The sequence below is a fragment of the Medicago sativa genome, chromosome 2 (assembly GCF_051527215.1).
Source record: "Medicago sativa cultivar Bolivia chromosome 2, Bolivia_mono, whole genome shotgun sequence".
NCBI lineage: Eukaryota > Viridiplantae > Streptophyta > Magnoliopsida > Fabales > Fabaceae > Medicago > Medicago sativa.
The window spans coordinates 13510835-13535560 of record NC_140750.1 but is presented as its reverse complement, the minus strand read 5'-3'; the positions used below and the strand labels follow the sequence as shown (position 1 = coordinate 13535560).

Below are 24726 nucleotides of genomic sequence, written 5' to 3'. Positions count from 1 at the left end.
ACTAACTCTACGATACCATTACATTTTTTAAGCTGATATATTTAAATATAAAGAATTCTCATATAAAGCTAATATTTTATCTTTCTCTTCAACGTGCACACATATGCATGCAGAGGTGTTAATATTAATTTCGGGACTTTACATTTAATATGCAGATCTGCGTATCAGTGACGATGACTTGAAGAAGCTGTGTTTGATTGAAATTGAAATGCTGCTTCCGGAAAACGAACGGTCTCTTATTGACTTCAAATCTATGCCCAGGCCAAATGCAGCAGACGTGTCAACTTTCACAAACAAGCTTATCATTGATGAGTTAAATGACAACAAAGATGAACTGGATAAGACACACGCTGATGTTGACTGATGAACAAAGATGTGTGCATGACAAGATCATGGAGTCCGTTGGTTCTGACGACGGTGGTTTCTTTTTCTTATATGGTTACGGTGGTACTGGAAAAACCTTTATATGGAAAACATTGTCAGATGCTGTTAGATCAAAGGGGTTAATTGTATTGAATGTTGCATCCAGCGGTATAGCGGCTTTTCTATTACCAGGTGGAAGAACCGCGCACTCGACGCTGACAGTCGCTATTGAGATTAATGAGGCATCATCGCTTACGATGGAAAAGGATAGTCGTAGGGCCGACCTGGTGTGCGCTGCAAAGTTGATAATTTGGGACGAGACTCCAATGATGCACTGATGGTGCTTTGAGGCAGTTGACCGATCAATGTGTGATGTCCAAGAATGATCCCCTAAACGAGTTTAGACCTTTTGGTGGAATGACAGTAGTTTTAGGTGGTGATTTCAGGCAGATATTGTCTGTTGTCCGAAAAGGAACGAGGCAGGATATTGTTGATGCCTCAATTAATTCATCAAAGATATGGGCTTATTGTAATTTGTTGAGGCTTACTGTTAATATGAGATTGGGTGCATCTTTGGTACCTGCAGAGCATGCAGAGCAGGAAGAAATTCCTAATTTTGGCAAGTGGATACTCTCAACTGGAGACGACAATGACGCTTCGGATGAGAATGGTGAAATAAAGGTAGAAATTCCTGAATATTTGCTCATATCGGACACAACAAATCCGTTGATGTCAATTATAAACTTTGTGTATCCTGATTTGAATGATAACATTGGTGACCAGCTATTTTTCCAAGAAAGGGGAATACTCGCACCAACGCTTGATTCAGTTGAGCATGTTAACGAATATATGATGTCGCTGATTCCAAGTGAAGAGAAAAAGTATTTAAGCTCTGGAATTTCGTAATGGTATTAAGAGCTCTGGAATTCCAAATCACCGGTTGAAACTAAGGGTGGGATGTCCGGCTATGCTGATGAGAAACATCGATCAGGCCAATGGACTGTGTAATGGTACGAGGCTGACAGTTACACATCTAGGGAAGAGCACGGAGGTTGCTACTGTAATTATAGGAGAAAGGGCAGGTACCAGGGTATTCATTCCCAGGATGAATCTTATTCCGAGTGATCCAGAACTACCCTTCAAATTCAGACGCATGCAATTTTCATTGACGTTTTGTTTTGCGATGACAATAAATAAAAGTCAGGGTCAATCTTTATCTCGAGTGGGAGTTTATCTTCCTAAGCCCGTGTTCACGCATGGACAACTCTATGTCGTTGTCTCTCGAGTTACTTCTAGAAAAGGTTTGAAGCTGCTCATCTTGGATGAAGATAATAATGTTTGCAAGGAAATAAAAAATGTTGTGTATCGTGAAGTTTTTCAAAAATTATGATCACTGGCTATGTTTTAGAATTGTTGTTGCTATAATTTAAAAAACTAAAGTTACATATTGTTTGGAAGTCGTTTTTCTTTTTTAATTTCTTTGTAAGGCGTATTGGTAGACATGGCAACAAACCCCGCCCCCGCAAGACCTGGCCGCCCCCGCCCCGAATTTAATGGGGAAAAGCCGATTTAATCGGGTGCGGGTACGGGTGTGGGGGAAATTTGGAGTTTTAGTACGGGGGCGGGTGCAGGGTATGCTTACTCCCGCCCCGCACCCACCCCCGCCCCGCACCCGTTTTTTAAAACTTTCTTTTTTTAAATTTTATAATCTTATTTCCATAAGTACCAACCTATTTTAATATAATATTACTCTTTAGAAACATATTTATTATAATTATTTTGCTCTTTTGAAAAAAGTTTATTAGATAAATAATTATTAATATAATTATTGTGTTTTTGTTGCTATGAAAAAATGAAAAAATATGCATTTTTTAAATATTTTATAAAAAAAAAGGTTTTCGCGGGTGGGGGTGGGGGCGGAGCCGGGAGTTGAGGGCGGGGTTGGGTGTTCAATTTTTACCCCTGATATGGTTTGGGGACGGAGGCAGGGGCGGGTACGGGTGCATGGAAGCGGGGGCGGGGACATGGATTCTCAAACCCGCCCCCGGTCCACCCCGTTGCCATGTCTACGTATTGGTCATTACAGGACATGCAATTTCTATATAAGCAGATCCTCCTGCCATTGACTTTTAATTGATGCACTTTTCAGGTATAACAGTACGCAGAACTTTTTTTTTACATCGTTGTTACCCCAAAATACAAATTTACATTATACCATTGGTTTTGTAAAAAATAAAAACAAATAACAATCGACGTTTCTGTAGCCCAAGCTATATTTAGACACACCCATAAAAAATTTAACGTTTGCATTCACAGGCTATGGGTATACATCTGACACTGACTATTATATAAAAAAAATATAATCTTTTTAGTTTTTATGATTAATAAAATATATTATGTCAACAAATAATAATATACAGTACGTCGGCGTATTTTTGCATAAATATTACATATGCTAAGTTTAACAATGAGTACATCTTATACTACAAATAATTAGTATAAGTATAAATCCAAATACTTTAATTGTTATGTGCAATGTTTAGATATTTCAAAATATATACAAAATTAACAACATTAAGATGATATTTTTTTTCCATATCAAATTTAAATTATAACCCATTTATAATTTTAAGATAACATAATATAAAATATATACATTTGATCAAAAAAGTTTTTTATTTCCCGTGCTTGGCACGGGTCACTATACTAGTTTTAGTAAATTGCCGAGGTGAATCTATAACCATATGGGTATAGGGTAAATTTTCCTTGTGTACGCTGATTGTTTCTTTTGAATGTTGAATATTGATCTGGGCTAACATATGTCACTTAAATCGAACATTAAACTATAGTTTGCAACCTAACTGTCTTTAATATGGTAGAAAAATATTCATTCATGTAAAAGAAAAATCCATGTTCCTTTTAGCAAAGAAGAAAATTTTAAAGCTTCAAAGGAGTAACATATTTAAAACTTGCTACTTCTCTCGAGGTTCATTTCCCATCACATTAGAGTTCTTGCGGAAGAGACAACCCTCTCTGTAGAATTACATTTCATCCTTCACCAATTCATGAGGGAAATTTGTGTTTAATAGTTTCAATTTTTACCCATACTATTCAACAGTTGATCTTTGTTCGATATAAAACTTAGTCAACGCGAGAATAAATTTTCAAATTTAATATTTAAAATTTATGTATACTTTGTTTTTTTACTTACCAATCTAAAAAATTAAAAACTATATATATATATATATATATATATATATATATAATTGCGTGGGTATGGAGACGTCGTTTGCATGCTTGGGAGGAGGAGAGTGTGAGGGAGTGTGAAGCTCTTTTATGTAACATTATTTTGCAGGACTCTGTTCATGATTCTTGGAGGTGGATGCTTGATTCAGTTCAAGGGTACTCGGTGAAAGCAGCTTACCGTTTATCACAGATTCAGGCGCCATGGTCGACAGGTCTCAGGTTGATGATGTCTGGTCAAAGTATATTCCGTCAAAGGTGTCTTTGTTGGGATGGCGTCTCCTTCGCAAACGGCTTCCTACAAAAGATAATCTGGTTCACCGGGGTATCCTTATTCCAACAGATGACATGTGTGTGGCGGGTTGTAATGTCTCAGAAACGGCTTCACATCTTTTTTTGCATTGTAATATTTTTGGTACTTTGTGGTCTAATGTGCAGACTTGGTTGGGCATTTATTCGGTTTCTCCTGGTGAGCTTCGACACCACTTCATTCAGTTTACCAAGACGTCAGGTTTGCCTAGAACAACTCATCTTTACTTAACAATTATTTGGTTTGCTACTATTTGGGTGACTTGGAAGGAGCGGAATAATCGTGTGTTCCAAAATACGACAGCAACTTCATCCACCCTCCTTGAAAAAGTTAAGCAGCATTCATTTTTATGGTTGATATCTAAACAGGCAGCATTAGCTTATTCTTATTATGACTGGTGGAAACATCCACTTTCATGTATGAGTGTGTTCTTGTAATTTGTTTCTTGCCTGACCCTTCAAAGGGTAATCAGACACTGTAACTTTGTAACTTTGGTGGTGTTTCTTTTTTGCACATCTTGAGTGATTGGAAACACTTTTGAGTAATTATATATCATTTTGATTTGTTCAAAAAAAAAAAAATTACAAACTAACTAAAATAATAAAAATACAAAATACATAAATACAAATTCATCCGTCATCAATGTCTCGTGAGAATGTAAACTTGCAATTTAATAGATGAAGAAAAAACCAAATGCGAAAAATACAAATAATCAAACTCGAAGATTGTCTTATAGGATTAATCTAAAAAATAAAGCAGATTTTGGTTTTGGCGTCATTAAAAAAAAGAGAACAATTTCTTGACCAAAAAAGATAGAACAGTTGAATTAGTTGAAAACATGAAAAACAATAAATTTTGATAGAATTTAGAATTCTTTGACTGAATGTTGAAATGGTGTAAAAATGATGAAAGTAGGAGAACGGAAACTTGCAATTTAATAGATGAATAAAAATCCAAAAGTGAAAACTACAAATAATCAACTCCAAGATTCTCTTATAGGATTAATCTAAAAAATAAAGCAGATTTTGGTATTGGAGTCATTAAAAAGGGAGAACAATTTCTTGACAAAAAAAAAAGAGAACAATTGAATTAGTTGAAAACATTAAAAACAGTAAATTTTGATAGAAAATTGGAGTCATTAAAAAAGGGAGAACGATTTCTTGACAAAAAACAAAAGAGAACAATTTTTTTTTTGGTTACAACAAAAGAGAACAATTGAATTAGATGAAAACATTAAAAACACTAAATTTTGATAGAATTAGAATTCTTCAATTAGAATTCTTCAACTGAATGTTGAAATGGTGTAAGAAATGATGAAAGTAGAATAGTTATTTATAGGGTAAAATTCAATGACATCGCTTCTATCGTATAGATCCTCAATCTGTGGCACTGATTTATTACATGCGTCCAAAATGGAAAAAAATAGAAAGAAAAAAAAAGAAAAAAAAGACGTATGAGTAATTTTTTTAAGGGGAAAGTTATGATTACTGTACAATCCGTTTGCTATATTCATATACGTGTGTGTGGAACTTAATCAATTTGTTTTATGCCCAGTTAAACATTTCCTAATATATAATAAAAAAACGTTTTGCTTGATCATTGTCTTTTAAGCACAATTAATCATTTTCCCAATATATAATAGAAAACGTCTGCCAAAAAAAAAAATAGAAAACGTGAATGCAAAAAAAAAAAAATAGAAAACGTTAAGTAATAAAAAGAAACATTTTCCTTAATTATAATAAAAAAATGTTATGCAAAAAAAGAATAAAAGGAATTTAAAATTATGATGCAATAAAACAAAATAGTGCAATCAGATTGGCCAACAAAATAAAAATGACACTTGTCAAATAATCATTGGATTAGCAATCAAATAATAAGTATTAATAATATGTAAGAAAGCAAGTTTTTAAAAAACCATCCTTCAAAAAAAAGTTTTTAAAAAACCATTGATATATATGTGTTACTATAGCAAATTATTTTCGATTGAAATCCTGATTACCAATTTTAATTAACGTGTGTTCAAATTAATTTAAATTTTTTATCATCAATACTAAAATTTATAAACACTAAAAAATTTCAACAACGAAACAACAATTTTATAATTTTATAAATACTAAAATTTTCCGATAACAAAAAAGTAATTGTTTAAGTTGATTTTCGATCCATAGAATTTTTACTTGATTTTTTTTTTGACAAAGAATTTTTACATGATTATTCACAATAAGAACACCATATTTATTAAAACAAAATAATGACAGAGTACGTTACCATTTGGTTGGCAAATTTCTAGTTTCAATCACGGTTGCCAAAATAAGTATCTTCCTATTATCAAATTTCCAGTTACCAAAATTCACGTCATTTTTTCTTAAAAAAAAAAATTCACGTCATTTGTTGTATAAATAAAAAAATATTAAATGCACCTTAGAATTAGAATTTGTTGTGGAAATCAAATAAATCATTAAATGCACCTAAGAGTATAAGCATGCCATGTGTACCATCAATAAAAAATAAGGTAAATGTATATAATAGAGATTATTTACTAAAATAACTATATTAATTATATTTACTGGAGTATTTATAGATGATTAAAAATTAAATAAATAAAAGTATATTTAGTGAAAAAAATAATAAATGGTTTATTGATATTATAAAAGTGACAAATAATTTGAGATAAGAAAAAATCTGAAAGAGGACACCTAATGTTGTATTGGGTGAAAGAACTTACACTAATAATTGTTCTCTCCGTCCCAAAATAAGTGACTTGATTTTGTTTGACTATGTGTAGTTTTCACATAATATACTTTGATTATATTTTTCTACGACTCCCTTTGTCCAAAATCATAAGTCATTTTGGTCATATCACACGTATTAAAAAATATAATTAATTTTATACGAAAAAAGATATTATGAGTTGTTTTACAAAAATTGCCCTTAATAAATGGTATGAGAAAGATGAATTAAAAAATTGAAAGAAAAGAAATCAATACTCTTTCTGTCCCGCTTTGAAAAAAATTATTTATCCCAAATTATAAGTCGTTTTACAATATTACACCCGTAACCATATCATATAAAGACAAATGATAACATAGAATATGTTGTTAAATTTATCTCAATAAATATTATTCAAATATAATTTTTTTATAATTTTTACTAATAAGATACTATTAAAAGTCAATTATGTCTGTTGACATTTGCGCAACAATCAGCAACGTCGCTCACCAGAGTGAATATAATTAGGGAAATGTTAACTTGTGCCCTTGGGGCACAAGTTTAGAAACTATACATAGAAACTTTTTTTTGAAAAGTGTGCATTCAATGCATTTAAATTTTAAAGTTTTATCTTTTCAATGCAAAAGTTATAATTCTTTTTTTAGCTTCTTAACTTGTGCCCTTAGGGCACAAGTTAAAATGACCCATATAATTATAGTTAGGAGTAATTTGATGAAATGAAGGAAACCACACTCTCTTCCTAGCACACATTAGATGACAAATTAGTGGATGGTGACAATCAACACTGCTTATTATAAGCCCTTAAACCGAGATTAAGTGTCCAAATGCCTTCAAAATGTTGATGAGATTTTTTCAAAAGAAGTACTAAAAGCGAAGCGCACGCTAGGAAATGCCTTCAGAAATGATCAAGACAAACAAACACTAAACCCCTAAAAACCCTAGAACCTTCTTTCCGATGGCGGCGGACCGCCTTCCGCCGGAAATACTCGCCGAAATCTTGTCCCGCTTACCAGTTCAATCACTTCTCCGATTCCGATCAACTTCTAAATCACTTAAATCCATAATCGATTCTCATAACTTCATCAATCTTCACCTCAAAAACTCTATCAATAGATCCTTAATCATTCGACACAAATTCGATCTCTACCAACTCCAAATCGATGATGATGATGATTTCTCTAAGTCGATTATTCCACTCAACCATCCTTTCAAGACCGCTCCTATCACGCGTACCAGCTTCATGCCTCTTATTGGTTCATTTAACGGCCTCCTCGCCATTTCCAATAGCCAAATCTGCTTCACGCATCCTTACGCCCCTAATGAAATCACAATCTTGAACCCTAACACTCATAAACATCGGAATATCCCTTTTCTCCCACTTCCTATCCCTAACATTCTGGAGTCTGAAAACATTGATCGCGCCGGTGTATGCGTTCACGGCTTCGGTTATGATCCATTAACCGGCGATTACAAAATCCTCAGAATCTCTTGGATAGCTGACCTACATTACTCTTTTGATCCAGAGGTGAGACTCTTCAGCTCCAAAACAAACTCATGGAAAATAATTCCCAGTATGCCGTACGCTCTTCAATATGTTCAGGCCATGGGGGTTTTTGTTGAGAATTCTATTCACTGGGTAATGACTCGGACAATTGTTGAGTCACACCCTTGTTTCATTGTCGCCTTTAACCTAACACTTGAGACTTTCAATGTGGTTCCTCTTCCTGCTGAAATAGAAGGTGAAGAGATTAATAGTAATAATGAGAGTTCTACAATTGATGTTGCTGTTTTAGGAGAGTGTCTTTGTATGACTGTGAATTATCAAACTACTAAAATTGATGTGTGGGTGATGAAAGAATATGGTTCTAGAGATAGTTGGTGTAAACTTTTTACTTTGGATAAATCGCGGTTCACTTTGAAATCTTTGAGGCCTTTATGTTATTCGAGGGATGGAAGTAAGGTTCTGTTGGACGGAACTCAGGTTTTGTTGGAGGTAAATCATAGGAAGCTGTTTTGGTATGATTTGAAGAGTGAACAAATTAGTTATGTTGAAGGAATTCCTAATTTGGATGAAGCTATGATTTGTGTTGAAAGTCTTGTACCACCTTCCTTCCCTGTTGATAATTCTAGGAAGAAGGAGAATCATACAAACAAGAGAAAGAAACGGTACTTCTTATTGATTATCTGAGTTTTTTGAGTTTATGCTATGTCTAAGTTAATGTCACTTCAATGGACCCATCATATGATATATGTAGTTAAACTCTATGCTAAAGGTCAATTTGAATTCTTATTATAGGACAAGGATTCTCTAATTACTTTGAAATCTCTACCTCTGTTTATGTATATGTGACAATGTGTGTATGCTGGATTTCAAAAGAGAAAAAAAATTGACAACAATGTATGCTATGTGTTAGTTTAAGAGTTGACCTTGAGATCTTCACTCCTAAATAATTATTTTGTCAACCATTCTTGTGTGATATTGTTGAACTTAGATGAGATTCATTTTTTTTTTTTCAACAGGGAGGACTTCTTGTCCCGAGGATTTAAATTGAGATTGTAAGGGATGGAAATAAGGACCTGTGATGTGCAGCTGAAACAGGATTCTCAAAAGTTGTTTCTTGTGATGGAATTAGTCACCTTGGTTTGTGGGAAAGGTTGAATTGATATTGAAAGGAGCTGCATCCATTTTTCTCTCTTTTTGAATTGTATGTCTGAGATCACACGTATCCCTCTTGTGTAAAAATCTGACATTAGGGTATGTAGAATTTGATGGGAAACCCCCTCTCCCTCTGGCCTTTCTAAAAGGATCTTCTGCTTTTGTCTTTTACTTCTAGTACTGTTGAGAAAATATGGAAGCACAATGAGTTTGGTTATTGTATGAAAAATATCTTTTATTCCATTATCTCTAAATTCTAAACTCTTACAACATGCTGATGACAACACATTGAGGTTGGTTATTGTATGAAAAGTAGTGCTCCTTTCGTGCGTGTTTGTTTGTGTGACGTTGTGTCCCCTCTTCACCGTGTGTGCGTAACTCTTTGTTCTTTACTGCGTGTGTTTGCCATCATGTCCTCGCCGTCTCTGTTTGTCCTTAAAGGATCAATAAGTATGATCATTCTTGAATAGTTTCTCTATGCAAATTGAATTGATTTGTTGTCGTTGGCTACTTTGTTGTTGGGTACTTTGATGCTACCGTAAGAAAAGTTTTGAGTATTTTCTTCTTATTTTGTATCAAATTTAATCTTTATGCTAGAAATACCATCTTTAGAGTTTACTGCTATGCTGATGTATGAAACTGAATTCTTCTACTGTATGTAAGAATTTGTGGCTTGCTAGGTGGATGTTTTGTTTTTTAACACTTCATTAGTTTCTGATGCAGTATTCAGTATATTGATGATTTAGTTGGTACGTGTATGATATTATATGATAGTGTGTACTGTTGTTATAGTCGATGGAATGAAACTGTCAATTGCCATTTGAAAATTGAAAATAGGATTGGTCACTGGACTTGCATATAGACTATGGCGGTTGCCAATTGTCGATGTTTTACCTTTTTATATTGTTGGTGGTAGGCTGCATCATATGCAAATTAGGAAGAGATATTAGGGAGATTAAGCACCAAATATTGTGCTTTATGTTCCAGAACTTACTATAAGCATTAGGCAAGATCAAGTAGTTAAACAATTTTTTTGATGGTGTGTTTAATCGATAGCAACAAGGAAGTTTGCTACTAATTTTTTGGTTTTTTCCTTTCTTTCTTTTTTCTATTGTTTATGCTGCTGATGTTCTGGTTTTTTTGCTACTTAGGTTGCAGTATCTTCAATTCATGTTTGTGCTAGGGCCTTATAAAAACCTATCAACAATTTGATAAGGAGTTAATGTTGCACTCTATAATAATAGTACTAGGTAGCTAGTGCATTGGCTCCCTATTCTTTTATTGTTATCACCAAAGGTGGGTTGGGGCAATAAAAAAATAATTAAGTGCTGCCGAATAGGGAGTTGGAAGGATGTGATTCATTGACAAAGAAGTTATCATTTTTTATGTCGTCTGAGGCTAGGCGTGTTGTAGTTTGTATATGAAGCAGGTGTTAGTAGGTTTTGCATACATGTGATACAAAAGAAGAATAGGTCAATACCACATAGGGTTACTCATGGTATTTGTGTTGATGCTATCACAATAAAAAGAATTGGTAGTTCCTTAATTGTGGGAGCTTTCTAAATCGGTTGCAGGCTAGAATTTTTAGGAAGTTTATTCTTGCATGGTGGGATTTGGAAACCGGTTCTAGTGTTGGTCAGTTTAAAAATGCTTAATTATAGTAAAAAGCTTGCCGGGGACATAGCCAAGATGAAGACTTCAATATTTTTTTAGTTACACGCACTCTTACGGCAAAATAAGGCAAAAATCGAGCATATCAAACTCAATGGAAATATCAACACAGGGCAAGTTTGATTGTACTCATGGTCCTACAACCTATTGAAAGGATGGTTACAAATATTGACTAGGCAATGAAAAACACAACGAAGGATAAGTTCCAAAATTATTGAATGCACGCCAGATTTGCAAAACCATACAAGAATAAGCTTGGATCCGGAATCAATTGATAGAAGGAAGATTCACACGAGTTGCCTAGTAAAACTTATGAATAAGTGACTATATCTATAGAGGTGAGTAAATTAGTGCACAAATATCTGCTTCAATGCAATATGGAAGTGGAACGCGAATATGAATGGATGGATGAAGAGAATGGTTAATTGCCACGGTTAATGCTTGAATGAGTGCAAGGATTCACACATAGAAAACCACACAAGCTTCAAGTCAATACCATATATACATTGATTCATACAATACATTGTTGATTTAATGAATGGATGCAACAAAGAGAGGAAAACAAACCTTTTAAGCACTGCAACGCAAGTGCAGTTTCAACGTTGTGCTTTGCCGTTTATAAGTAACGAAAATTGGACTGCCGTTTATAAGTAACGAAAATTGGACTACAATTTAATGTTTCCCAAGAACCCTGGTGCTTAAGCTACCAGTGGTCTTCCTATTAGGAATCAAGCGTGCTTGATGAAGCTTACTTGGATTTTTGAGGAGCAGCTTGTGGTTTTAAGATGTGTTCAAGTAAAATATGGTAGAAAACGTTTTGGCCAAAAAATGATTACTTTAGAAGTTCTAGGGGATGGAACAATAGTGGTGGTGTTGTGGAGACTGCTAGTCATGCAACGTGAGATTGCTCTTTAGTTACAAGTCTTTGACTCTTAACTTGAGTACTCAAATAGAAGAAGTGATTTCCTTATGCATTCCTATATGAGCCATTATCTACCACCACTTTTCAAGATGGAGAAATCTCTAGGTTCACAATGCTTCATTTTGGCCAGTCCTTTTGCAACATTTCAGATATTACTCTCAACTAACTAGGGTTGATGCTTATGCGCTAGTCAAGCAATGCTACTCTCCACTAATTACACTCTGTAGGTTTGGTAAAATTATGTCATTCACCGTGATTTCAGCAAACTTACCGTAATATGAAGCATGCAATATTCAACTTATTTCTGAATATTGAGACTTTTTTACCCTGCCGTGGTATGGTATCTGGCTGTCTGCTTATGTAAAGAGAAGAAAGTCGTTGCTTAGAAATTGGCCTACCATGAAATTACTCCAAATTTATGCATAGTTCCTTGCAAAAGCTTAGTTTTTTGCCAACTATTCTTTTGTGATATTGTTGAACTAACTTATATGAGATACAATTTTTTTTTCCACAGGGACGACTTCTTGTCCCGAGGATTTAAATTGAGATCGTAAGGGATGGAAGAACCTGTGATGTGCAGCTGAAACAGGATGCTCAAGTTGTTTCTTGTGATGGAGTTAGCCACCTTGTTTTGTAGGAAAGGATGAATTGATAATGAATGTAGTTGAACTTGCACCCATTTTTATCTCTCTTTTTGAGTTGTCTAAGATCACACTATCCTTCTTGTGTAAAACTGATATATCACTATTTTTAGTGAACTGATAAAAGCATATAATAATCTTCTACCTTTATGGCATAGACATGTGAAGCATGAGGATCATATCACAATCAATTTAGATGTCAATATTGAAAATGGTTGATTTAAAAAATGTGTTTGTGAACTCTAAATTGAGCAAGCATCTTATAGTAATGATTTTGGTATTCAGATGCAGCAATCTCTTTTTGGTTTTCCATTTTCATTTTTAGTATTTGGATGCATGTTTAAAGAAATAACTGTTGTAGGTTTTAATTCTTTCTCAGATCAATGATCATTCAATTCTTCTAATTAGGAGTTTTAAGTTTTATCAGAAACATTAAGGACAACTTTGACTTGTTTTAGATTATTATTGACTCCGCTTATAACCAATAATGTAAACATTAAGGAGCTTATGAAACTTGTGTAGTATAGGAAGGAACTGTGATTTAGCAAACACTGGCAATCGGGAGGGTCTAAGTTGTTTCTGCCCTGAAATATTCAACGGTTACTTCGACTTGTTTGGAGAATGCATGGTGCTTGCTTCTTGTGGAAGCGAAGAGCTAATTTGGCAGAAGAATGTCTAGGTAGTTTTTAGTTTTTCTTTTCTTTTATTTTTCCCAAGTGTATTCCCTTGCAGTATGGGGGAACCTTGGAGCAATGGCAAAGTTGTTGTCACGTGATTGAAAAGTAACGGGTTCAAGTCCTAGGATAAGGCTGCGTACAACCAAATGGTGGGACCCCTTCCTGGACCCTGGTATGCGGGAGCTTTAGTGCACCGTTAATTTTTCTCTTTGAATGGATCATAGAGAACAAATTCATACTCAAGTGACCTCCTTTTGTTAAAGAAAATTATTGCTGCTGGTGCTCTTCTATACTGTATGCATCATATCTTGTCTTTTTCTCAATTTAAATCAAGATTCTTCAACTTTTCCCCATAGAAACTAAGTAATGCATTATGTCTTGTCTTTTTCAATTAAAATTAGAATTCTCAATTGAAATTAGAATTCTTTTAATTTGGTATTGCAGAAGGTCAAGAATTTCATATACAAGAAAGCTTCTTAAACAATATGTTTGAAAATTCTTTTAAGTTGTTCTCAGGTACACAAGACATCCCTTGATGAAATATAAAGACATTTCAATTTTAGTTTTCAAACAAATGTAGAATAGGAAGATAATGAATTAGAATTCGGAATTGTTCTTCAACTGGGCTGAGAAAGATTTTCAACTGTTATTGGCTGAGTATAAAGGTCAGAAGTTAGATACACTATATGGACATGCTCTATACATTGAAGCTATTTATTAGCTGTACTTGATTGCCGAAGTTTACTATTCATTTTTATGATTTTCATCTATGGCTTACTGGTTTATGTAATCTGATTTATGTTACTGATTTTTAGCACTGAATCATCGGTATTTTACTTGTTACACCAGTCATCGCCTCACTTTACTTCTATAGTATAGTTGTGTTTGATTTGGATTTGAATTTGAATTTCTCACTTGCATTATATCCCACTTGCAAGATGATATTTGTTCTGCAAACTGTGACCCATGATACTATATCTCGGGTGATCATGGGGATGCCTGCTCCAGCCGAGAAGTGAACATATTATCCAGTTGTTGTGAAAGATTATCAAGTAGATAATCAAATGTTGGGATGATTGACATATAGATAGATAGATCATAGATGCTTGTTTCATTCGCTATAAAGCTAATATGGCCAACTTGCTTGCTCAATAAGCTCGCGAAGTGTTTCGGAGAGAAAAGGAGGAGGCGGAACAAGCCAACTAGATAGACATATGGTAAGCAACTATGTTGATGCAATACAATTACTTTCTGTGACTACTTATATTATAAGAATTACTTGTATTGTATCAACATTCTTTATCTAATTCCATTTATTTTGTAATTGTATAGTAATTCTAAATTAAGTTTGTTTTTGGAGATGGCTTGTTGTGGGATTCTGTTCCTTATTACAGTATCTGGTATACAATGCATAAGCTGTAAACTACTACTTTTGTACAAATGGCATTATAAAAAAACGAAGTTGAGGAATCCCATATTATTCTTCATAGAATGGACTTTATAGCACTGAATATTTTCAATGATCCCGGGAATCTGCCGCAAACTACTTCAAAACATGAACCTCATCGAAGTAAGCTCAACAATATCACAAGAATAGTTGATAAAAAAAATCCACGCTTTTGAAAGGAATATGCATAAATTTGGATTAATTTCATTGTAGGCCAACTTTCTTCTGTTTACATTTCACAACAGGGTGGAATAGTCTCATTATTCAGAAATAAGCTTGTACAAAATAATTATTAGGAGTGAAGATCATAAACAATGAATGAAAAAAAAAAGCAATTCATACCAAAATTCTTTCTTTAATCTAATTTAAAAGAAAAGGAAAATCCTGCGAATTCTTTCGCTAATCACAAGGTCAACTCTTAAACCAAAACATAGCATGCATTGTATTTTTCCTTTCTTTTGAAATCCAGCATGCACATTTTGCCAAACACATACATAGAGAAAGGTAGAGACGTAAAAGTAATCCAAGAATCCTTGTCCGATAATAAGAATTCAATTTGACCGTTAATATAGAGTTTAACTACATATGTTATATGATGGGTCCATTAAACTAAAATTAACTTATACAAAGCAAAAAACTCAGATAATCAACAAAGAAGTACCTTCTCTTTGAACGATTCTCCTTCTTCCTAGAATTATCAACAGGGAAGGGAGGTGGCACAAGACTTTCAACACAAATCATAGCTTCATCCAAATTAGGAATTCCTTCAACATAAATAACTTGTTAATCAAGACTATATGCATGGGAATCAATATAGTTTGGAGGCTCATGACACGCCATGGGAATCAATGTCTCATTGGTACCATCCCATAAACATGTTAAATTTTTTAACATGTTTGTATTAACTATTTTTTCTTGGTGTAAAGCACATATACATGGCTAGCACATGGTTGAATATGACAATTTAATATTGCCTTGAAATGGTAATGTGTCATGAAATGATCATTTGTTTGCATTTAAAAGAAATGAGAGGTTGTGCAAGTTGGTAGAGGAATGATTTAGCAGTTCTCTTTTTGGTTCATTTAATTTAATTGTTTGCTGCAATTATGAGAACATTAAGTGCATGTTTGGATTGATTAGTGAGAGTGAGTTTGTTAGATTCACGATGTGCCACTATGCTTATAACAAAGTCACATCTTGAAGTTTCAACACGATTATGGTGTTATTGTGTTTTTGTTAAACTCATCTTGATTCTAAATACACACTTAAACTTATTCTTAGAAAACTCATGTGATTTTCATGAAGTTGTGTGCTACCAATGATTACATCTGGAATAATACTATGAAAGCTATGGTTGGCTCCAGGTGTTACAATAGTCTTGTAATCATTGTAGTTTGTTAAATTCTGGTTTTGCTTATGTTGATTGATTGCCTTAGTTTATTGTTCAACTTCAAAATATTTTTAAAGATTATATAATAATTGGCTTTAATTTTATTTTATAAACTTTTACGCCTTTACAAATTTATATATTTCAAATGACTTGTTGGTCAAAATTAGTTTTGGTTCAAATGGATTTTCTGGGTCCTCATATAAAAATAAAGTTTTTTGGTCCCTATGTTACTATTTTCCCTCTAAATTTTGATTCTTCATCTAATTTTCATGGCGTGGACCTATTTATTTATGACATGATAACACTTATTAGGTCACATTGAATATCAGCGTTGTCAACGTTACGTCTAATTTAATTAATAAGCGTTATTACGTTATAAATGAATATGACGCGTCATAAAAAAATAGTCAAAATTGAGATACATACCAAACTTTAGAAAAAAGTAAAATGGGGAATAAAAAAAAAATCAATTTTTAAAATAAAAAGATCAACAGTGCAAAAAGTAAAATGGAGTATTTTTTTTCCTCTAAAAAGATCAAAAGTGCATTTAAGTCAAAACTTTTCAACACATGTTCCAAATTTCAATATTTGGATGCCTTGTCTTCCAAGTCCATGTACTAACCTCTTTTTCTTCGTCTTTGTCAACAAAACTACTTAGATTTCATTGATGGAGCTAATTTATATGCCCAATTGAACCTCATTATTTGATGGATTCTTTGGTGGGGTATTCGGTCTGGTTTCTCTCATTTAAGTCAAGAGTTTTACACAATTATTAAATAAATAATTAATAGTGTTGATTTTAATGATAAAATATGTATATCATTTACTAAAATAACTTTATTAATTAATTATAGTTAGTGGAGTATTTATAGATGATTGAAATGTAACAAATACAAATATATTTAGTGAAAAAAATAATAAATATTGTATTAATATTATAAAAGTGACAAATAATTTGAGACAAGAAAAAATAAGAACGAGGACACCTAATGTTCCATTGGGTGAAACAACTTACACTAATAATTAGTCTTTCCATCCCAAAATAAGTGCCTTGACTATGTGTAGTATTCACATAATATACATTGACTATATTTTTCTACTACTCCATTCGTCCAGAATTATAAGTCGTTTTGATCATATCACACGTATTGATAAATATAATTAATTTTGTATGAAAAGACACATGATGAGTTGTTTTATGATAGTGAAGAATGCATCAATACTTAACAAAAACACTTAAAACCATTTTTCTTTTTCTTTTACGGAAAATGCTAACTTATGCTCTTAAGACACACGCTAGTAAGCTTAAGATAAAAACTTTTTCTTGGAACTTATGTATTCAATGATCTAAAAGTTTAAGAATTTATATTTTCAATACAAAGTCTATTTATTATTTCTTTTTTTTAGTTCTTTAACTTATGCCCTTAGGGCATAAGTTAGTATGACCCTCTTTTTATTTATATAATAATATATTTTTTAATATGTGCCAAATGTGCAAAAGACTCGCTTAATCCACCAGGGAAGAATTACTAAGTTAATTATGTGCGTTGATAAGTGTGCAACAATCACTCACCAAAATATATGAGGATTGTTTGGAGTGATTTGATAAAGGAAACCACACTCTCTTGCTAGCAGATTAGATGACAAATTAGTGGATGGTGACAATCAACTTTGCGTATTACTCCCTCCGGTCCTATTTACAAGAGAAAATTAACTTTTTAGATACATTGAATAATGTATGTATCTAGTCAAGAACCTAAACCAAATACATAAATTATTTAATGTATTTAAAAAGTAAATTGTCTCTTGTAAATAGAACCGGAGGGAGTATAACTTTTTAAGGCCTTAAACCGAGATTAAGAGCTCAAATACTTCGTTCAAAATGTTGATGAGAATTTTTGCAAAAGTGTAGTACTAATAGCGAAGCACGATAGGAAATACATTCAGAAAAGAATTAGGCAAACAAACACTAAACCCCTAAAAACCCTAGAACCTTCCTTTACCTCTCCTTCTTTCCGATGGCCGCGGACCGCCTTCCGCCGGAAATAGTCGCCGAAATCTTCTCCCGCTTACCAGTGAAATCACTTCTCCGATTCCGATCAACTTCAAAATCACTTAAATCCATAATCGATTCTCACAACTTCACCAACCTTCACCTCAAAAATTCCATCAATCGATCCTTAATCCTTCGACACAACTTCAATCTCTACCAACTTCGAATCGATGATGACGATTTCTCTAAATCGATGATGATTCCTCTCAACCATCCTTTCGCCACCGCTCCTGTCACGCGTTACAGCTACATGCCTCTTATCGGTTCATGCAACGGCCTCCTCGCTATCTCCAATAGCCAATTTTGTTTCACGCATCCTTACGACCCCAACGAAATCACAATCTGGAACCCTAACACCCGTAAACATAGGATTATACCTTTTCTCCCACTTCCTATCCCTAACATTCTGGAGTCTGAAAACATCGATCGTGCCGGTGTATGTGTTCACGGTTTCGGTTTTGATTCATTAACCGGCGATTACAAAATCCTTAGAATCTCTTGGATAGCCGACCTACATTACTCTTTTGATCCACAAGTGAGACTCTTCAGCTCGAAAACAAACTCGTGGAAAATCATTCCCAGTATGCCATACGCTCTTCTATATGTTCTAGCCATGGGAGTTTTTGTTGAGAATTCTCTTCACTGGGTAATGACTCGGAAACTTGATGAGTCACACCCTTGTTTCATTGTCGCGTTTAACCTAACACATGAGATTTTCAATGTGGTTCCTCTTCCTGCTGAAATAGAAGGTGAAGAGGTTATTAGTAAAGAGGGTTTTAAAATTGCTGTTGCTGTTTTAGGAGAGTGTCTTTGTATGACTGTGAATTATGAAACTACTAAAATTGATGTTTGGGTGATGAAAGAATATGGATCTAGAGATAGTTGGTGTAAACTTTTTACTTTGGTTAAACCGCGGTTCACTCTGAAATCTTTGAGGCCTTTATGTTATTCTAGGGATGGAAGTAAGGTTCTGTTGGAAGGAATTCAGGTTTTGTTGGAGGTAAATCATAGGAAGCTGTTTTGGTATGATTTGAAGAGTGACCAAATTAGTTATGTTGAAGGAATCCCTAATTTGGATGAAGCTATGATTTGTGCTGAAAGTCTTGTACCACCTTCCTTCCCTGTTGATAATTGTAGGAAGAAGGAGAATCATACGAACAAGAGAAAGAAACGGTACTTCTTATTGATTATCTGAGTTTTTGCTATGTATAAGCTAATTTCATGATACATGTAGTTAAACACTATGCTAAAGGTTAAATTGAATTCTTATTATACGACAAGGATTCTCTAATTACTTTGAAGTCTCTACCTTTGTTTATATATATGTAACAATGTGTGTATGCTGGATGTCAATCGAAATTTTTTTTACAACAATGTATGCTATGTGTTAGTTTAAGAGTTGACCTTGAGATCTTCACTCATAAATAATTATTTTGTCCAGCTTATTTCTGAATGTTGAGACTATTCCACACTGCTTTTGTATGTCAAGTGGAGAAAATGGTTTTTTAGAAATTGGCCTACCATATATTACTTCAAATTTATGCATAGCTCCATTCAAAAGCATGGTTTTTTATCAACTATTCTTTTGTGATATTGTTAAACTTAGATGAGATTCTTTTTTTTTCCACAGGGAGGACTTCTTGTCCCGAGGATTTAAATTGAGATTGTAAGGGATGGAAATAAGGACCTGTGATGTGCAGCTGAAACAGGATTCTCAAAGCTGTTTCTTGTGATGAAATTAGTCACCTTGGTTTGTGGGAAAGGTTGAATTGATATTGAAAGGAGCTGCATCCATTTTTCTCTTTTTGAATTGTATGTCTGAGACCACACACTTATCCCTCTTGTGTAAAAATCTGACATTAGGGTATGTAGAATTTGATGATGAACATATCTAAAAGACTTCTGCATTTATCTTTTACTTCTAGTAATGTTGAGGAAATATGGAAGCACAATGAGGTTGGTTATTGCATGAAAAGTATCTTTTATTTCCAGTATCTCTAAATTCTAAACTCTTACAGCACAACGCAGTTGGTTATTGTATGAAAAGTAGTGCTACTTTCGTGCGTGTTTGTTTGTGTGTGACGTTGTGTCCCCTCTGTGTGTGTGTAAGTCTTTGTTTTTTACTGCGTGTGTTTGCCATGATGTCCTCGCCATCTCCCTTTGTCCTTAAAGGATCAACAAGTATAATCATTCTTGAAATATTGTTTTTCTATGCAAATTGAATTGATTTGTTGTCGTTGGCTACTTTGTTGCTGGGTACTTTGATGCTACCGTAAGAAAAGTATTGAATATTTTCTTGTTATTTAGTATCAAATTTAATCTTTATTCTAGAAATACCATCTTTAGAGTTTACTGCTATGCTGATGTATGAAATCCTACTGTATGTAAGAATTGGATTGTGGCTTGCTAGGTGGATGTTTTATTTTTTAACACTTCATTAGTTTCTGATGCAGTATTCAGTGCTATCATAGGATTGGTCACTGTACTTGCATATAGACTATGCTGGTTGCCAATTGTTGATGTTTTACCTTTTTATATTGTTGGTGTTAGGCTGCATCATATGCAAATTAGGAAGAGATATTAGAGAGGTTAAGCACTAGTACTTGGATATAGACTGTGGCGGTTGTCATTGTTTTTCTTTTTTATATTGATGGTGGTAGGCTGCAATATATTCAATTTAGGAAGAGATATAAGGGAAGTTAAGCACCAAATATTGTGCTTTAAGTTCCAGAAGTTACTACAGGCATTAGGCAAGATCAAGTAGTTTTTTTTTTTTTTTTTTTTTTTTGTGACAAAAAGGCAAGATCAGTTTTTTTTTTTTTTGACCTAAAGGCAAGATCAAGTAGTTAAACAATTTTTTTGATGGTGTGTTTAATCGATAGCAACAAGGAAGTTTGGTACCAATTTTTTGGTTTTTTCCTTTCTTTTTTCTATTGTTTATGCTGCTGATGTTCTGGTTTTTTTGCTACTTAGGTTGCAGTATCTTCAATTCATGTTTGTGCTAGGGCCTTATAAAATCCTATCAACAATATGATAAGGAGTTAATGTTGCACTCTATAATAATAGTACTAGGTAGCTAGTGCATTGGCTCCCTATTCTTTTATTGCTATCACCAAAGGTGGGTTGGGGCAATAAAAAAATAATTAAGTGTTGCCGAATGGGGAGTTGGAAGGATGTGATTCATTGACAAAGAAGTTATCATTTTTTATGTCGTCTGAGGCTAGGCGTGTTGTAGTTTGTATATGAAGCAGGTGTTAGTAGGTTTTGCATACATGTGATACAAAGGAAGAATAGGTCAATACCACATAGGGTTACTCATGGTATTTGTGTTGATGCTATCACAATAAAAAGAATTGGCAGTTCCTTAATTGTGGGAGCTTTCTAAATCGGTTGCTAGCTAGAATTTTTAGGTGAAGTTTTATTCTTGCTTGGTGGGATTTGGAAACCGGTTCTAGTGTTGGTTAGTTTAAAAATGCTTAATAATAGTAAAAAGCTTGCCGGGGACATAGCCAAGATGAAGACTTCAATATTGTTTTAGTTACAAGCATTCTTGCGGCAAAATAAGGCAAAAATCAAGCATATCAAACTCAATGGAAATAACAACACAGGGCAAGTTTGATTGTACTCAGGGTCCTACAACCTATTGAAAGGATGGTTATAAATATTGACTAGGTAATGAAAAACACAACGAAGGATAAGTTCCAAAATTACTGAATGCACGCCAGATTTGCAAAACCATACAAGAGTAAGCTTAGATCCAAAATCAATTGAAAGAAGGAAGATTCACACGAGTTGCCTAGTAAAACTTATGAATAAGTGACTATATCTATAGAGGTGAATAAATTAGTGCACAAATATCTGCTTCAATGCAATATGGAAGTGGAACACGAAAATGAATGGCTGGATGAAGAGAATGGTTAAATGCCACGGTTAATGCTTGAATGAGTGCAAGGATTCACACATAGAAAACCACACAAGCTTCAAGTCAATACCATATATACATTGATTCATACAATACATTGTTGATTTAATGAATGGATGCAAATCAAACCTTTTAAGCACTTCAACGCAAGTGCAGTTTCAATGTTGTGCTTTGCCGTTTATAAGTAACGAAAATTGGACTGCCGTTTATAAGGGACGAAATTTGGACTACAATTTAATGTTTCCCAAGAACCCTGGTGCTTAAGCTGCCAGTGGTCTTCCTATTAGGAATCAAGCGTGCTTGATGAAGCTTACTTGGACTTTTGAGGAGCAGCTTGTGGTTTTAAGATGTTCAAGTTAAATATGGTAGAAAACGTTTTGGCCAAAAATGATTACTTTAGAAGTTCTAGGGGATGGAACAATAGTGGTGTGTTGTGGAGACTGCTAGTCATGCAACGTGAGATTGCTCTTTAGTTACAAGTCTTTGACTCTTAACTTACCGTAATATGAAGCGTGCAATATTCAACTTATTTCTGAATATTGAGACTATTTTACCCTGCCGCGGTATGGTATCTGGCTGTCTGCGTATGTAAAGAGAAGAAAGTAGTTGCCTAGAAATTGGCCTACCATGAAATTACTCCAAATTTATGCATAGTTCCTTGCAAAAGCTTAGTTTTTTGCTAACTATTCTTTTGTGATATTGTTGAAATAACTTCGATGAGATTCATTTTTTTATTCCCGCAGGGACGACTTCTTGTCCCGAGGATTTAAATTGAGATTGTAAGGGATGGAAGGACTTGTGATGTGCAGCTGAAACAGGATGCTCAAGTTGTTTCTTGTTTCGTGGGAAAGGCTGAATTGAAAATGAATGTAGTTGCACCCATTTTTATCTCTCTTTTTGAATTGTCTAAGATCACACTATCCCTCTTGTATAAAACTGATATATCACTATTTTTAGTGAACTGATAAAAGCATATAATAATCTTCTACCTTTATGACATAGACATGTGAAGCATGAGCATCATATCACAATCAATTTGCATGTCAATATTGAAAATGGTTGATTTAAAAAATTTGTGTTTGTGAACTCTAAAGTGAGGCAAGCATCTTAGTAATGATTTTGGTATCCAGTTGCAGCAATCTCTTTTTGGTTTGCTGTTTTCATTTTTAGTATTTGGATGCATGTTTAAAGAAATAACTGTTGTAGGTTTTAATTCTTCTCAGATCAATGATCATTCAATTCTTCTAATTATTTGTTCGAAAAGTTACCCCTGTATATCATTAGGAGTTTTAAGTTTTAGCATAAACAATAAGGATAACTTTGACTTGTTTTAGATTATCATTGACTCCGCTTATAACCAATAACATAAACATTAAGGAGCTTATGAAACTTGTGTAGTATAGGAAGGAATTGTGATTTAGCAAACACTGGCAATCGGGAGGGTCTAAGTTGTTTCTGCCCTGAACTATTCAACGGTTACTTCGACTTGTTTGGAGAATGCATGGTGCTTCTTGTGGAAGCGAAGAGCTAATTTGGCAGAAGAATGTCTAGGTAGTTTTTAGTTTTTCTTTTCTTTTATTTTTCCCAAGTGTATTCCCTTGTACTAATGGCAAAGTTGTTGTCACGTGACTGAAAGGTAACGGGTTCAAGTCATAATGCATAAAGACATTTCTTTTCTTATCATGATCATTTTGTAACTTTGGCATAGGAGGTTATCCCTATACAGCTTGTTATTATTAATCATTTCTTTACTGCATTATCCTGAGTTATTTTCTACTATATTACATTCTTGCTGCTGCATAATTTCATTTTGCCACTGCGTTTCTGGTTGTTTCCAACTTCTGCACATTTTCGCATTCTGTTTCGTAGTTATGTTTCTGCACATTTATGTACTCCCTTATTCTGTAAAAATAAGTTATACTAGTGAAATTTTAGCATTAGTTTTTCTCTTTGAATGGATTATAGAGGACAAATTCATACTCAAGTGACCTCCTTTTGTTAAAGAAAATTATTGCTGTTGGTGCTCTTCTATACTGTATGCATCATATCTTGTCTTTTTCTCAATTTAAATCAAGATTCTTCAACTTTTCCCCATAGAAACTAACTAATGCATTATGTCTTGTCTTTTTCTCAATTGAAATTAGAATTCTTTTAATTTGGTATTGCAGAAGGTCAAGAATTTCATATACAGGAAAGCTTCTTAAACAATATGTTTGAAAATTCTTTTAAGTTGTTCTCAGGTACACAAGACATCCCTTGATGAAATATAAAGACATTTCAATTTTCGTTTTCAGACAAATGTAGCATAGGAAGATAATGAATTAGAAGTCTGAATAGTTCTTCAACTGGGTTGAAAAAGATTTGCATTGCCACTGTTATTGGCTGAGTATAAAGGTCAGAAGTTAGATACATCATACGGACATGCTCTATACATTGAAGCTATTTATTAGCTGTACTTGGTTTCCGAAGTTGACTATTCAATTTTATGATTTTCATCTATGGCTTACTGGTTTAGGTTATCTAATTTAGGTTACTGAGTTTTAGCACTGAATCATCAGTATTTTACTTCTTACACCAGTCGTCACCTCTCTCTGACTCTATAGTGTAGTTGTCTTAGATTTGGATTTGAATTTCTCACTTGCATTATATCCCACATGCAGGATGATATTTGTTCCGCAAACTGTGACCCGTGATATTATAT

The 24726-nt window shown here is 33.8% G+C and overlaps 3 protein-coding genes across 3 annotated transcripts in view; all 3 read left to right on the top strand.

The window, feature by feature from the left end:
- The window catches only part of LOC146944735 (F-box protein CPR1-like), a 42685-nt gene extending 30131 nt beyond the window's left edge, over nt 1-12554 (top strand). Inside the window, exon 2 of the mRNA XM_085743091.1 lies at nt 12410-12554. Coding sequence (XP_085599217.1) covers nt 12410-12449 — 40 coding nt within the window. The 3' untranslated portion in view covers nt 12450-12554. The remainder of the gene's footprint in view (nt 1-12409) is intronic.
- LOC146944736 (F-box protein CPR1-like) lies at nt 7496-9567 on the top strand. Its single transcript, XM_085743089.1, has 2 exons — nt 7496-8812; nt 9167-9567. The coding sequence occupies exons 1-2, from the start codon at nt 7602-7604 to the stop codon at nt 9204-9206; spliced, it is 1251 nt and encodes a 416-aa protein (XP_085599215.1). The 5' UTR covers nt 7496-7601; the 3' UTR covers nt 9207-9567.
- Nucleotides 12555-17902: 5348 nt separating the features above from the next.
- On the top strand, nt 17903-20097 carry LOC146944734 (F-box protein CPR1-like). Its single transcript, XM_085743088.1, has 2 exons — nt 17903-19276; nt 19734-20097. The coding sequence occupies exons 1-2, from the start codon at nt 18069-18071 to the stop codon at nt 19771-19773; spliced, it is 1248 nt and encodes a 415-aa protein (XP_085599214.1). The 5' UTR covers nt 17903-18068; the 3' UTR covers nt 19774-20097.
- Nucleotides 20098-24726: the final 4629 nt, after the last annotated feature.

Bases quoted from the DNA above. Each gene is read 5' to 3' on its own strand.
- LOC146944736 (XM_085743089.1), top strand. From the start codon at position 7,602: ATGGCGGCGGACCGCCTTCCGCCGGAAATACTCGCCGAAATCTTGTCC. The intron at 8,813-9,166 runs GTACTTCTTATT...TTTTTTCAACAG, and splicing joins ACAAACAAGAGAAAGAAACG to GGAGGACTTCTTGTCCCGAG.
- LOC146944734 (XM_085743088.1), top strand. From the start codon at position 18,069: ATGGCCGCGGACCGCCTTCCGCCGGAAATAGTCGCCGAAATCTTCTCC. The intron at 19,277-19,733 runs GTACTTCTTATT...TTTTTTCCACAG, and splicing joins ACGAACAAGAGAAAGAAACG to GGAGGACTTCTTGTCCCGAG.